This window comes from Leguminivora glycinivorella, chromosome 17, assembly GCF_023078275.1.
Source record: "Leguminivora glycinivorella isolate SPB_JAAS2020 chromosome 17, LegGlyc_1.1, whole genome shotgun sequence".
Taxonomy (NCBI): domain Eukaryota; kingdom Metazoa; phylum Arthropoda; class Insecta; order Lepidoptera; family Tortricidae; genus Leguminivora; species Leguminivora glycinivorella.
Window position 1 is genome coordinate 1,982,676 of NC_062987.1, and position 15,463 is coordinate 1,998,138.

General features: G+C 34.1%; 1 protein-coding gene across 1 annotated transcript; it reads left to right on the forward strand.

Moving 5' to 3' along the window:
- The first annotated feature begins 529 nt into the window (after positions 1–529).
- On the forward strand, positions 530–13,439 carry LOC125235448. The gene is made up of 2 exons (XM_048142019.1): positions 530–1,103; positions 13,273–13,439. The coding sequence occupies exons 1-2, from the start codon at positions 714–716 to the stop codon at positions 13,291–13,293; spliced, it is 411 nt and encodes a 136-aa protein (XP_047997976.1). The 5' UTR covers positions 530–713; the 3' UTR covers positions 13,294–13,439.
- Positions 13,440–15,463: the final 2,024 nt, after the last annotated feature.

Genomic DNA, 15,463 nt, shown 5'->3' on the forward strand with positions numbered 1-15,463 from the left:
GTGTGGATTGATAATATGGTAACAACACTAAAGCCGGCGTAGCTTTCTTTGACGTTCATATGCGCATTGTAATATGCCTACTTGAAAAATAAATATTTCATTTTCATTTTCATTTTTTCATTTTCAATGCATTTTGCACTTTGCTCCAGTGCTATACAAGGTCGTGCGTAACAGGTCATTATAGGCCCTGTTCCGCACTGAATAACAAAAGTTTAAGACTGGTGCGAACAAGACATATGTGACCTGTTTATTAATTTATATGCTGTCAAATAGAGTGTAAAATGACAAATATAAACGTATACTTGACTATATAAAAATAATAAAATATCACAATGATATGGGCTTCGCACTAGGGTAAAGTTGCGCATTTCTGTCGCCGCACCAGGGGGAAGTCCAGAACAGGGTCAGAATGACCTGTTTCGCAGTGAACGTGTTAAATAATAATAATAAATAATAAATATTGGGGACACCTTACACAGATCAACTTAGCCCCAAACTAAGCAAAGCTTGTCCATGAGTCCATAGATCAATACGTCTTTGAGTTGAGAAAGTTGGCTCAGTCGTGCGAGTTTAGTACCTTAAGTGACGGATTAATAAAAGATAGACTCATCTGTGGAATCGTTAGTGCAGCGATAAGGGAGCGGTTGCTACGCGAGGACGACCTCACTCTCGATAAGGCGTTAGAAATATGTCGGGCAGCTATAGTTTCGAAAATGTATTCGGAGGACATAAAACGTGAGTGTAGTAGTGAGATAAAAAGTAATGAAGTGTGTGCGGTGTCTAACAAAGAAGTGTACGAAATAAAGCGGGCAGGTGCAAAGGTCGAGGCGGGCTCGAGTTCCGGACGAGGATGGCGCGGGCGCGGATGGTTGCCTGGCGCGGGAGCGGGGCGCAGGGCCGTGTCCAGCGCGCCGGGGCCGACCGCGGCCGGCGGCCAGCACCGCGCGCCGCCCGCGCAGCGCGGAGGGCGGTGCGGCCAGTGCGGCGGGGTGCACAAGAAGTACGACTGTCCGGCGTATGGCAGGACCTGCATGAAATGTTCCAGGCCGAACCATTACGCCAGGATGTGCAGGGTGTACATGGTGGAAGAGTCTGATGAACAGGTAAATAACATAACAAACCGATGTTGTTGTGACTCTTGTGAGGAGTGGAACACCGAATTAAAAATAAATAATGTACCTGTATATTTCAAGTTAGATACGGGGGCAGACATAAATATACTGCCTAAAAAATATTTAACCAGATTAGGTATTTCGAGTAAAGATCTTATTAAAAACGAATACAAGACTTACTGAGTACTCGGGCGCGGGTATTAAATTAATGTCATAGGCAGGATTTTCTTACGAGTTAGGTACAAAAATGAGTTGTATATATTAGAGTTTAAGATTGTTGATTTAGATTCCACGCCGATACTGGGACGGTTTGCGTGTAAAGATTTAAACTTGGTTAGGCGAGTCATGGCTGTGGAGGAGTCAAACGATAAAGTTCCAGGGTTCGTAAAGGAATTCAGTGATGTATTTGCTGGTATAGGTTGTCTTCCGGGCGAGTATAAAATTCAATTAAAATCAGATGTAGTACCGGTGATTCATGCACCGAGGAAATTACCATTTGCGATAAAAGATGCGGTAAAAACTAAGTTGATAGAAATGGAGGCCCAGGGGATAATAGCTAAAGTTGAGGGACCTTCGGATTGGGTTAGTAGCATAACGGTAGTTAAAAAATCAAACGGAGACTTACGAATCTGTTTGGATCCTAAGGAATTAAATAATGCTATAAAACGGGAACATTTTCGGCTTCCAACCATCGATGAAATAGTATCAAATTTATCAGGTGCACGATACTTCAGCACCCTGGACGCGAGCTCAGGTTTCTGGCAGGTGCGGCTCGACGATACAAGTAGGTATTGTACATTTAACACGCCCTTTGGACGGTACAAGTTTCTAAGGATGCCATATGGCATCTGTTCTGCGTCCGAAGTGTTTCACAAAAAGATATATGAAAACTTTGATGACCTTGAAGGGGTATGTATGTACATAGATGATTTATTAGTGTATGGTCGTACTAGGGAGGAGCATGATCTCAGGTTAAAAAAATGTATTGGAAAGATGTGCGAAAGTGAACCTTAAGCTCAATAGAAATAAATGTCGGTTTGGGTTGGAAGAGATAAAGTATTTAGGTCATCGCATAACAAAGGACGGCCTGAGTCCGGATGACTCACATATATCAGCAATAAAAAATATGCCTACACCTTCTAATAGGAAAGATATTGAACGATTTTTAGGTCTTATTACGTACGTAGGAACGTTTATACCGAACTTGTCAGATAAGACACAACCACTAAGGCAGTTATTATAAAAAGAAATTGAGTGGCATTGGGACGAGCCCCAGAGTAAATGTTTTAACGATCTTAAGGAATGTTTAATGAAAAAACCGGTATTACAATATTATAGCATGCATCAGCCAATAACTATTTCAGTAGATGCAAGCAAAAGTGGTCTTGGGTGTTGTTTGTTGCAGAATAACCTCCCTGTGTGCTATGCCTCCAAGTCCTTAACTAAAACGGAACAACGGTATGCGCAGATTGAAAAGGAGTTGTACGCTTGTCTGTTCGCGTGTGAGCGTTTTTATCCATATATATATGGGAGATCGGACATAACGATTGAGACCGATCACAAACCATTAATAAGTATAATTAAAAAGCCTATAGTAGACTCACCATCTCGTCTTCAAAGAATGTTATTAAGGTTACAGCGTTATACGTTCAAATTGGTATATAAGCCGGGTAAACATCTGTACATAGCGGACACGCTGTCGCGCGCATACGAGCCGGCTCACCCCGAGCACGCGGGCGCGGGGACGGGAGGCGAGCACGAGGCGCTGCACGACGAGGTGTGCGCGGTGCAGCGCGCGCTGGCCGACCTCGTCGATGACCACTTCACGGACCACCAGTTCCTCAACCTACAAAAACTGACACCGACGACGAGCTGGTTCACTTACGAAAATGTATCTTAAAAGGATGGCCTAATGATAGAAAAGAATTATTAGAGGTACTTAGGCCGTATTGGACTTATTGTGGAGGTTCACCATTATCCTACTCTAAATATTATCTACACAACAAGGGGTACTCGCAGGTACACTTATTTGATTGATCTTTCACGATGTGCTCTCTTCGACCACCTCGACCCAAGTGAACGAGCCGGTCGTGTCTCTCTCCCGTCTTGCCATCGTCCCCACCACTTATTGAACCTACTGCCGTGTTGCCAGTAGTATAATATTATTTTACCAATAACCCGTGTATTTTTAGGGTAACGTAATAATGTTGCCACACTTCAAATGTATTTTACTGTTATCATAAGTGTAATTATAAATAAATCATGACATTCGGCCATCCAGCTTCGTGCATGACTCCGGCGCACGAACCTAAACAAGAAAAGCTAGATCTGTTTTATTTATTTTGACAGTCTTGTTTTTCGTAATACCGTTTTGTGGAAGTTGTAACAGAAAATATACAACTGGTACAAAAACTTTTCCGGAAAACGTCTTAAATAAAATTATGATATAATCTCTAACTCAAAAGACTATCATGACATTCGGTCTGTTGCATGTATATTGCTGTTCATAATAATGACTTGGTATTTATTCTAGCTCGTGTTCGATTTTCATTATTCTCATCTAGTTATGAATTCAGTTCAGATATTTCATCTACTTGTCAGCATTCGTTTATTTTGTTGCATGCTTACGTAAAACCTATAGGCATTAGTCAATAAAAAATCTTATTCTGTTTAAAATCAAGCGGAAATAATATTCTTATATAATTTATAATTGTAAATTTTTGTTTGTTTTTCTAAAACTCGTTTTAGCATCACTTAAATGTACGTTACATATTACCTAATGTCATTGCTAATGCCACAGCCAAAAATCGCTTGCCTTCGACCATTACGTGTCTTTCTCACATTACACCCTATATTAAACATGTAATTATTTTCTGCTTCACCAATTATATTATGTTGAATAGAATGATTCTAATCCAATCATTTATACTCAATATTCCCGGAACGATCAGTTCCAGAACCTATGACGTTAGACTATGTATGATTCCCTTTCAAGCTTCAACCCAAGTACTGTTTAAATTTTCCACACCTACAATAATTTTCTGTGTATCCATATCGTAAGGTAATTTTCGATATTATACTTATGGTTTATATCATAAAGAAAAAACGAAACACTTTTTTTTTTTACTTGAAGGTACATTTGGTTACTACTACTTGTGCTTTTGTACTCATCTGTTCGTACTACAATATCTCAAGGCATTTTTTTTTCAGGGAAGTGATAAAATTATTAATAATAAATCAATACCTATTAGACCATTTATTACGAAAATGTCAATCTTTAATAACAGTGATTTCACTGATTTTCACTCAATATTAATGCATTTACCAAATATGCATAGCTATAGTAACATAATCCACATTTTCCACATTAGGAATAATCGAAAAGTCGCTTGTTAAAGACTTTTAATTAAACATGATACTTAAGTCAGGTCTACTACTGGGACTTAACTACATATTAGGAAATTGATTTTAACTTTCATTAATCAATTTTGTTGCAACTTTTAAAAAATTTCAAAATACTCCTTACTAGATATTTTCATCAGAAAATTCTCATGTAGGTTGTTAATGAAACATTCCCGTTAAAATTAAGATTTAGGATGTTTTACGCGCATTCTCAACGGTTGACGGTCGCTTCATTTGATATCTGAGTTACACCTCAGTTTTTATTATCAACTCATCAAATATCATAGAAATTGATCCCTTAACTTGGCAAAACATGTACGTAGGACAAAATGTACTATTTTGGAAACTTTTTTTTTCGGTGTATGTCTAATAATGGATCATTATGTTCATCATTACGGGTTTTCTTTTCATATTTTTCATTGATCCATTTTACTAATTACAAAACAACTACTATTATTCGATTCGACCAATATTCATGAATCTTTACAAAAAAAAATGAGACTCATCTCTGGCTTTACACCATGTTCTGTCAAATCTATATCTAATAGGTTTACAAAGTTAATACAAACGCAATTTATGTTGATCATCATGTAAGTTGTAAATTAATTAATTTTCTTGTCTCAACCGGCTGTTAATTATACTCTTACTATCTATATAGTATAACTATCAAATAAAAATAAAGTATTCTGGAAGCTTGTTGCTAAAGACAAGATTATGCATTTAATGCCATCTCTTGACACAGGGTTCAAACTTTTAGGACCGCGGTTGACAAATTGACCCTTACCTCTTATTTAACTGATAGGTGCATATGCAATGTGTTCATCGCCATTAACTCATTAGTCAAGACTCAATCGCCGTCTACACGAGCTAAATTCGGTAACTTGATTTTCAGAGGTAAGATGTTTTTATTTCTTTTTGACACTATTCATCATCAATTTTTAAAAGATTCGCATCATTAAAAGTTGCGTTTTGCAATGTATTTTTATTTTTCTGCATTTCAATTAGTTTAGAAATAATACATTGATATTTCAAAACTATACTTAAACTTGAACACTTTTATAATCCGAGTAATTATTTACATCCAACAGTTATTTTACGCTTAACTGAATTATCGTATTGTCTTTATTATTATCTATCTCCAGCATCGCGACTCGGCCAATAATATAATTTCTGATTTCTCTAAAATTGAACACCACGTCGAATATACATCAGTTAATTACGGACATACATAACTTCTTTATTCTAAATAAGTATCATACGATTTTCAATCAAAATCTATTAACAATCATTATTAATAATATATATTACTACTATATTATTGCGATCAGTATCATAATTATCGTATAAACTCAGGTGATCACTGAACACATTTTGTGTTATATTTTTAACACGAATGTTATGGAAAGTACCACACAAGTAAGGTAACTTTCAAAAATTTTACGTTCATTTTCCATCATTAATTAAGCAAACACCAAGTACTTCAATATATCTTTTACTATTTTATGACATTTATCATTCTAGTTACTTGTTTTATTCGCAGGTATGGGAAATAATATTTCTAGAAATGTCATGTGGCTTAGTAATTTTTTTTTTAAACCAGAAAAGTTCACTAACGACACTTCAAGTTTTTATTTTGAAGGAAGAAAAAAAAAACGGAAAAAATTACGCTTCCGGCGGGACTCATACCCGTATCAACTCATTATGCTTCATACAATCAATCATTAGGATTCATGGTTTCTACACAAACGAATATATTATGTACCAATTTACCTATGTACTGAATGTTTTTGCACTACGTGTCTTCTTTTTTTTTTGGCTCAACAATATACCTTTTCAAATTCATAATAAAAAAAACTATGTCTGTAATTTTATTTAGATTTAACACGAATCATGACATTATATGGAAATCGTTTTCACAGAATATAAACCTAATCTTGTTTTCTCAATAATGCCAGAACTAATTTATTTATACTCCAATAAAAATAAAAACCATAGCTAACAATTGGATGGGTATTTTTTTTTTTTACAGACGGCTTCATCAGCTACACAAAAGATCTGCATTAAATATGTAGTTAAAATATGACGTCAAATCAACTGTTATCATAAATTCATTAGTGTATTTAAATTACTTCAGGATTTACACTTTGTGTACCAGAGCCACATATTAATGTGATGCTACGTTTCTCGATCATGATGTATCTTCAAGACTTACTCAGTCTTGAATTAACTATATTGTACGAAGACAAATATTATATTCAACTTTCAGCAACTAAGATTTGTGTAGAATGTGCATCCAAATAGCAATTACTCAACATTTTTTTTTGATCTATTAAATCTAGATTCAGATATATAAGGGTTTTACGTTCAGTCTCAATTCAATCACATTTTTGATGCCTATACTATTGTGTTTCAAAAACAAAGTATTCAGTCAAAATAATTTTAATTTTATTTTGACTTCCAGGAAATTACGTAATTTCTTTGAAATCTAACCGGAAAACATACATATAATCCTAACAAATTACGTCAAAACGTTAAAAAGTAATTCGTACCGTTAACAATAATATTCATTAATTATTCTTTAATTATTATTCTTTCCATATCTCGGGTCCATGGAATGTAATTTTGACTTGCATGACAATAATAATACTTTGTATTTAATCGCATATCCATACTGGGTAACTTCTGATACCTTACTACGTAATATTGTCACTTGGCATATTAAATAAATATTTCTACCATGTATTTCCATTTTAATTAAAACTTGTTACTTATGTCAACTTTAAGCTGCTCTGATACATCAGGTACTAATTACCCTGTTTAATTTTTTTCAATTAATAACAATAAATATTTAAATTCCGTTATAGTCGACGATCTCATATTAAAAGACTTAACAATCTTTCTCTCTTAACATTTGACTCCATTCAGAAACTTATACCCAATTTAACTTATCTGCGTAAACATAGCTAACTAACTCAAAAAAAAAAAGATATAGAAGTAGAATCATTGAAACATTGCGTACCTATACCTACTACTATAGGTACAATTTATCATGTGCTTGTTGCTAATGTATTTGCTTTTGGACAAGTGCAAGTGCCTATTAAAGGATCATTAGGTAACGTTTCAGGAGGATTATATCACACTTAATCCATGTTTCACTGTGAAACGCATTTATATTAGTTACATTATCGCTATTCGGTCCAATAAAAATCTAAGTAGTTCGTTATGCTTTTCCGAAATAGTTCAAAATTTAGGTTTTGAATTGTTACAAGGCATTGCTTAAAAAAAAAATCATTTTAACTTCTCTGTCAATCGCAAATTCCTACGGATTAGGAAATATTGGATGTAGGCGTACTCTGCCCCATTCGATTAATATTCTATATCCCTTTGTGCGCATTGTCACACATCTTACATCTACAAAGGTAAAATACAATACAATACACTTTATTGCACACCTCACATTGTTAATCACTTCACTATATTTTCAGTGAGATACTTGATTTGACCATTCATTAGAATTTTACATTCATTAAAGGCAACAAGGCACCTACGAGTCCTACGACCCAGAATTGTTGTCCAACTTTGCTTTCATAGAATTCGGAAGTGTTCAAGATTGATTTCTATTTAACTTGTGACTTGAATGTATTCTTACGTGTTGCGTACTAGTACTTTTTTTTTTAACAACACAGCTATAGGATACATAAATACCAACGAAGTATTATAAATAGAATCGTGTATCTAACAGTGATACACAACAAATACACATCATTTTACTACGATCGTGAACTCCGGCGTCATTAAAAATCTGAGTAACTAAACTTACTTCTCGTTAAAAATCGAAAGCTAGGTGGACTAAGTAGTTTCATTGTCCATTAATACATTGACATCTATGTATACGATACATGACAGTATCATCGCTATACTGGTAAACCCGTATGCTTCTCAACCTTAGTTTGGTACATACGTTCAAATTCAACTTTTGACCGTAAAATTATTTGTCGTTTTCAAATAATTTTCAGCAAAACACCTTTTCAAGAGAACAAATTTAATGTTCGCTACAAAATAACTTTATTCTCATTCTTTACATAGTTACATACGAAGCTCATACTTTGTGATTTCAGTTAATCCTCATCGTTGGAATCTAAAATAAATCCAGTTTTGATAGCAAAGCTACACAATATTATTATTGTTCACAGAAAACCAAACAGTTTTGGCCATCGTACTAATTGTTGTGAACTATTACTTTCAATATCAACTACCTCGACTCGATATAAATACTCCCGGTGTCTGTTATCACCTGACAGTTCTGGTAACTACTAAATTCTTCATTTTATTTATCACTCGCACATTCGTACTGAATATCTCTTTTAATCAATGGCGTATAACTTCACTTTGAAAAACGTCCTTATGCATGTGCAAGTCAATAAAAATATCACTAGAGACGTTTTACTCCCTCGTAATTTCGATATTTAATTATATATACTTTTACGTTCGATTAAATCATCAAATAAAAAATGTAAGCACTCATCACTTAATTTTCGTAACATTCTAAACGTTCTCACAGGATCAAATAAGACGTACGCTCACGTCAACAAAATCAGAAAATCAGACGTACACTCACGTCATATTATTAAATTAAAACGGGACTTAATCGCGTATTTAATAATATGAGTGAAGATCGTGTTAGTTTAAATCAATGTACACTCACGTCATTTAGTTTTCAATTTCCTTGACGTTTGCTTACGTCACTTAATTCTTAACGTCCATGACGTACGCTTACGTCACTTGCTTTTCAACATCCATGACGTACGCTCACGTCAACAACGAGTTTAGGATGTACGCTCACGTCACTTGATTCTCAACATCCATGACGTACGCTCACGTCAACAATAATCAAGTTTAAGACGTCCGCTCACGTCACTTGATTCTCAACATCCATGACGTACGCTCACATCAACAACAAGTTTAGGACGTACGCTCACGTCACTTGATTCTCAACATCCATGACGTACGCTCACGTCAACAATAATCAAGTTTAAGACGTCCGCTCACGTCACTTGATTCTCAACATCCATGACGTACGCTCACGTCAACAACAAGTTTAGGACGTACGCTCACGTCACTTGATTCTCAACATCCATGACGTACGCTCACGTCAACAATAATCAAGTTTAAGACGTACGCTCACGTCACTTGATATTCAACATCCACGACGTACGCTCACGTCAACAAAAATACGTACGCTTACGTCACTTGATATTCAACATCCACGACGTACGCTCACGTCACTTGATTTTCAAAATCCACGACGTACGCTCACGTCAACAATAATCAAGTTTAAGACGTACGCTCACTTCACATGATATTCAACATCCACGACGTACGCTCACGTCAACAATAATCAAGTTTAAGACGCACGCCCATGTCACTTGATTCTCAACTTCCTTAACATCAATCAATCAATCAATCGTTTATTGCAAACCATGGTAAATTTGCAGATGTTACAATACTAAAGAGGTCACATGGCACCCCGGTTGGGTATGACAAATTGAGATACGTACAAAAATGTAACTACAAAAACATCGTCATCCCCAAAACCAGTCGATGCTAGTTTCCACATTTTATATTATTTCATGAATCACACTTTAATTTATAGTATACCTTTTTCAATTCAATCAAATCATTTCATTACCAAGATAAAAAAAACATATTATATTCCCTTGTATTCAATCCAAGAATATGTATATATGAAGTTAAATAAACTTCAGTTTAACGAACAACGCTTTTTTTTTCGCATCATTCACAGCACTCACATTTCTCAACAATATCTAAATACATAAATATGTGGTACCTACCAAAAATAATAATAAAATTGTGCAATTTTCTAATACGAGAATGTCAGCGAAAACTCACATCTCTGTTCCATGACTAATACACAGAATAAACCATTTTTTTACTTAACATGTACACTTATAGTCTGTCAACCAGATTATGACTAAAGTATGGTATCCCTATGAAACGACCAAAAAGCAATAATTACGTCAAACAGCCGCAATAATTATAACCTCAATTTTACACATTGCTGCAACTTTATTATGCATGCCACGGTATTAATTTTTAGTCAAACTTGACTGACAAAGAATTACAACCGTTTGTCTATTTTTCAATAACCATTTCAAGATTTTCTATCAAAATCGCAATTACTATTAATTCTTCTAAAAAATATTAATGTCACAAATTTATAAATTATTTATTATATCATAGTTCCTTAGTAAATTTAAACAAATATGTTCACGGATAAGATACAACTCAAACGCGAACAATTTAAAACCCAGTGTTGCTAGCCCGCCATTTTTTTTAATTTACCTTTTTTGTGACAGGATTGGGTTGACCGTATATAAAAATATTTTAAATTTCTTATGTATCTCATCAAAATAGCCATTATCTTTAGCTCATGGTAACAATAACCCATGATATACAACCGTAATTAAATATTACACAAATTTTCTATTAACGCAGGCGAATTTCCCACAAGAAGTTTGTCGCGCGTCGTCAGTCACATCACATGTTAGGCAACCACTTCAGAAAGTGTGCGCTCGCGACTTTTAATGAAATCACAACATGAATACTGCAAAAACCCTTTAAGTTTTCAAAATTTACTGAAAAATAATTTAAATTCTCACTAGAACATTAATTGGAATAATCATTTAAAACTTTATCTTTTTGCTACACTGTCATCCGAGTTTAAATTTTTCATAATCCAAAATGTTTTAATCTACAATTCACCCAAAAAAAAATATTTGTAATGAATTATACAACCGGTAATCAATTATTCGCTCACTAAAACCAACAGGGACTGCACATTACAATAAAAATAAATCTTAAACACAAAATAATACGACGTACTAGTAAATAACTATTTTATTCACTTTGGAGTTTTAAAACTACCTGCAAGTTCATCACACACTTAATTTTTAAATAGGTACTTACAAATATGGCTTGTAAGTACAATCTCCAGAAAACTTACATCTTGTTATTCACTATAAACTCATTGAATGAAATACGTTATTGTTAATGTCAAAATAAATCTAAATTTTCTATTGTGGTTAAGTGGTACGTTAACACTTCTGAAATGTGGAGGTTCACCATTATCCTACTCTAAATATTATCTACACAACAAGGGGTACTCGCAGGTACACTTATTTGATTGATCTTTCACGATGTGCTCTCTTCGACCACCTCGACCCAAGTGAACGAGCCGGTCGTGTCGTGTCTCTCTCCCGTCTTGCCATCGTCCCCACCACTTATTGAACCTACTGCCGTGTTGCCAGTAGTATAATATTATTTTACCAATAACCCGTGTATTTTTAGGGTAACGTAATAATGTTGCCACACTTCAAATGTATTTTACTGTTATCATAAGTGTAATTATAAATAAATCATGACATTATAGGGATGAGTTAACTGTAGCACAAGGTTTAGTTTGGAAAGGGGATAGAATAGTGATTCCTAAGTCTCTAAGGAAAGATATGTTAAATAAAATTCATATAGGTCACATGGGTAAGGAAAAATGTAAATTACGAGCGAGGGAAATAATGTTTTGGCGGTGCATTAATAATGAAATAGATAATTTAATAAATAACTGTAATATCTGTCTGTCGCACAGAAAAAATAATCAAAAAGAAGAGCTAATTCCGCATGAAATTCCAGATGAACCTTGGGCAAAATTAGGCGTAGATTTATGTATGTATGTATGTATAAGCTTTATTGTACATAAAGGAAACAAAAGAGACACAGTTACAGAGTCAGTAATATACAATGTAGGCGGACTTATCCCTTAATGGGATCTCTTCCAGTCAACCTTTGAGGAAATGAGTAGAAGCGAATTAAGCGAATTATTAATTTAATTAATTAGATTTATTTCAATTACATGGGGTCGATTATTTATTATTAGTTGATTATTACAGCAAGTTCATAGAAATCAGTAAGTTATCATCAACGACGTCTGAACATGTAATATCATCCCTTAAAAATATATTTTGCCGCCAAGGGATTCCTAGAGTAGTTATGTCAGACGGGGGACCGCAGTTTACGTCCTCAAGTTTCAAAAGGTTTGCGGATGAGTGGCAGTTCACTCATAAAATGTCGTCTCCGAGATACGCACAGTCTAACGGACAGATAGAGAGAACAATACAGACCGTTAAGAGTATTATGATCAAAACAAATGAAAATCACACTGATTACAGACTAGGGCTTCTAGAATATCTAAACACGCCTTTAGCTAATGATTTGGCATCGCCAGCTCAATTGCTGCAAAGTAGGAAAATGAGAAGCATAATTCCAATCTCTCCTAAATTGTTAAAACCAAAAATTCAAAATTCCGTAAAAAACAAATTGGCTTATAAAAAGCACATAAAAAATATTATGATCGCAACGCGAAAAACCTTCCCGTTTTATCAGTGGCCGATAAAGTTAAAGTTTTAATGGACCCGAATAAAAAAGGTTGGTCATCGGGGACCATATCAAAGGTGTTGGGCCCACGTAGTTATAAAATTAAATTAGTAAACGGTAACGAAATAGTGAGAAATCGTAGGCATATTATTAGTGACTCGCCACAGAGAAATGACTCGCCTGATGTGGACTTATTCTTTGACTTAGATGACGTAACGCCGTCCCCGTTAACAAGCGCCACTGATATTGCCCCGAATGTAAACAACACTGTACCTAATCCCGGTAATAATATTGTTACTCGTTCCGGCAGGATAGTGAGGGCTCCAGATAGATTGGGAGACTGGATATGACAACATACCTACTTAAATCGGTGCTCCATCAAGGATGTAGAAAATTGGATGTATAATAAACACATAAAATTATAAATAAATAATGATACTTGCCTACTTACTACATGTTACTTAACATATAATAAATTGTGAATTATTTATTTGTTGCATGAGTTATTTAGCGTCAATTATATTACATTAAATTATATTGCTTGAACTTTGTAAAAAAATAAATAAATAAATATGTGTTAATTCAATCATAAGTAGGTATTATTTATGCACGAACAATTAGGGTCGTAGATAAAAATATAGGTAGTAAAATAAGCACAGTTGTTGTAAAAATATAATAATAAAATAAATTTAAGCATGTTTAATGCACGATACTGTTATTATGTTAATAAGTAATTATAATCAACATGTATTCTATAGAAGCGAACTATTATCTTGTAATTTTGTACCTGGTACTCTTTACTCAGTGAAAAAGTATTGCAGAAAATTCATGGAATCGTTATCATACCAACCTGCCATTATTTTGAATGTCATGTTAGCTCTGTTAAATAACGAAGGTATTGTTGTTTAGAGATATACCTACTGCTAAAATAACTTTTAATTTTGAAGTCTGATATGTTATTTAAAAATTTGTAATTATACATCGTTACATTAAGAGTCAATATATAAAAAATAAATGCATGCCGAATGGCTCATGATTTGTACTTTTGTCGATCGAATTGTATAATCATATACCTATTTATTTTGTTATTTTTGAAGAAGGAAGATGTCATATTATGTGGGTATATAGCGAAACTGTATTGGTGTGATCTACCCGTCTTTAGAAATAAAGAATCAGTCATTGCTCGATCTTGTTGTTTGATTGATATGCTCCCTATACTTTTACAATTTGCAATGGGTTAAGGTGAAAGAATGTGTAGCTGATTAAACGTAGAGCAAGTAGAGCGACCGCTCTAGGCGCCAAATGGTAATGGGGCCGCCAAAATCGTACAGCTACATGTGAAAAAAAAAAATCAAACAATAGTAATCATACAACACAAAACAATTCAATAATTAATAATTCATAATCTGTGCATAACATTCTCTAGTAAGTAATTATTTATCATCATGTAGTGTGATTGTGGCCTGTCACACTACAAAATGATGTATTTCCATATTATTAAGTGTCACATCCGTAAAAAATGTCTATTCCAGGTAACATCTTATTTTTATTATATGTCTTAAACCAAATTAAAATAATTCTAAACTGAATACAATGTAATTCTAATTGGTATAATTATGAGGTTAAAAGTCTGTTGCGTGAATGTTTATACCTACATTTAAAAATCGGTATAATGTTCTAATACTATTTTAATTAACAATGAAATTCAAATGATGAATCAATTTTGTCATCGGTGTAAGTAATATGATAACTTGTGAGATACATTGTATACTCATGCGATTGCCAAGTCAGTCCATTTTCTTTAAAACATGAAATATTTTTCATATTGATATGATCGCTATGAGTAATATGTTATTAGGTTAGCTATAGGTAAACTACGTAATAACTTGTGGCAGAAGGTCCTGTAAGTAGGGACTGAATAAATTAACCGACTTGGTATTACAGGGATCTCAACTCTTTTTACACCAGAAGAACTGAGTTGCGAAGACTTGGTGTTTTTACAAGTTTTGTTTTTGATGGGATTACACATACAGTCTATCTCCGCGTATTGCACGTTACACATACCTACAGTCTATCTCAGTATGAAATTACTTATTCATAAGAAGGTATATGAAAACTATTTCAGTTTAAGTTAATAGTGTACACATAGTACACACCTGGAATTCTCATTTGAGTATTTATGGTATGCTATGACAAAACACTGTAATTCATGCGTTACAGTGTTTTGTCAATGCAACTCGCACATATTACTGATAAATTATATTACGACATAACACGTTTATGCTCTAAAATGCATGAAAAAAGTATAAATATTGCATTATTTTTAAATGATCACTAATAGTAACATATTATCTGTAAAATGTCCAAATTTCATTACAATCGAATGAAAAATAACGACTCTGTGGCCGATTAAAGAATAAAAAAGTTTTTGCGATTTCTGGAAAATAGGTGTTTTTTAGATACAGTGTCTTGTCATCGCACGGCAGTGACCATGTAAACAA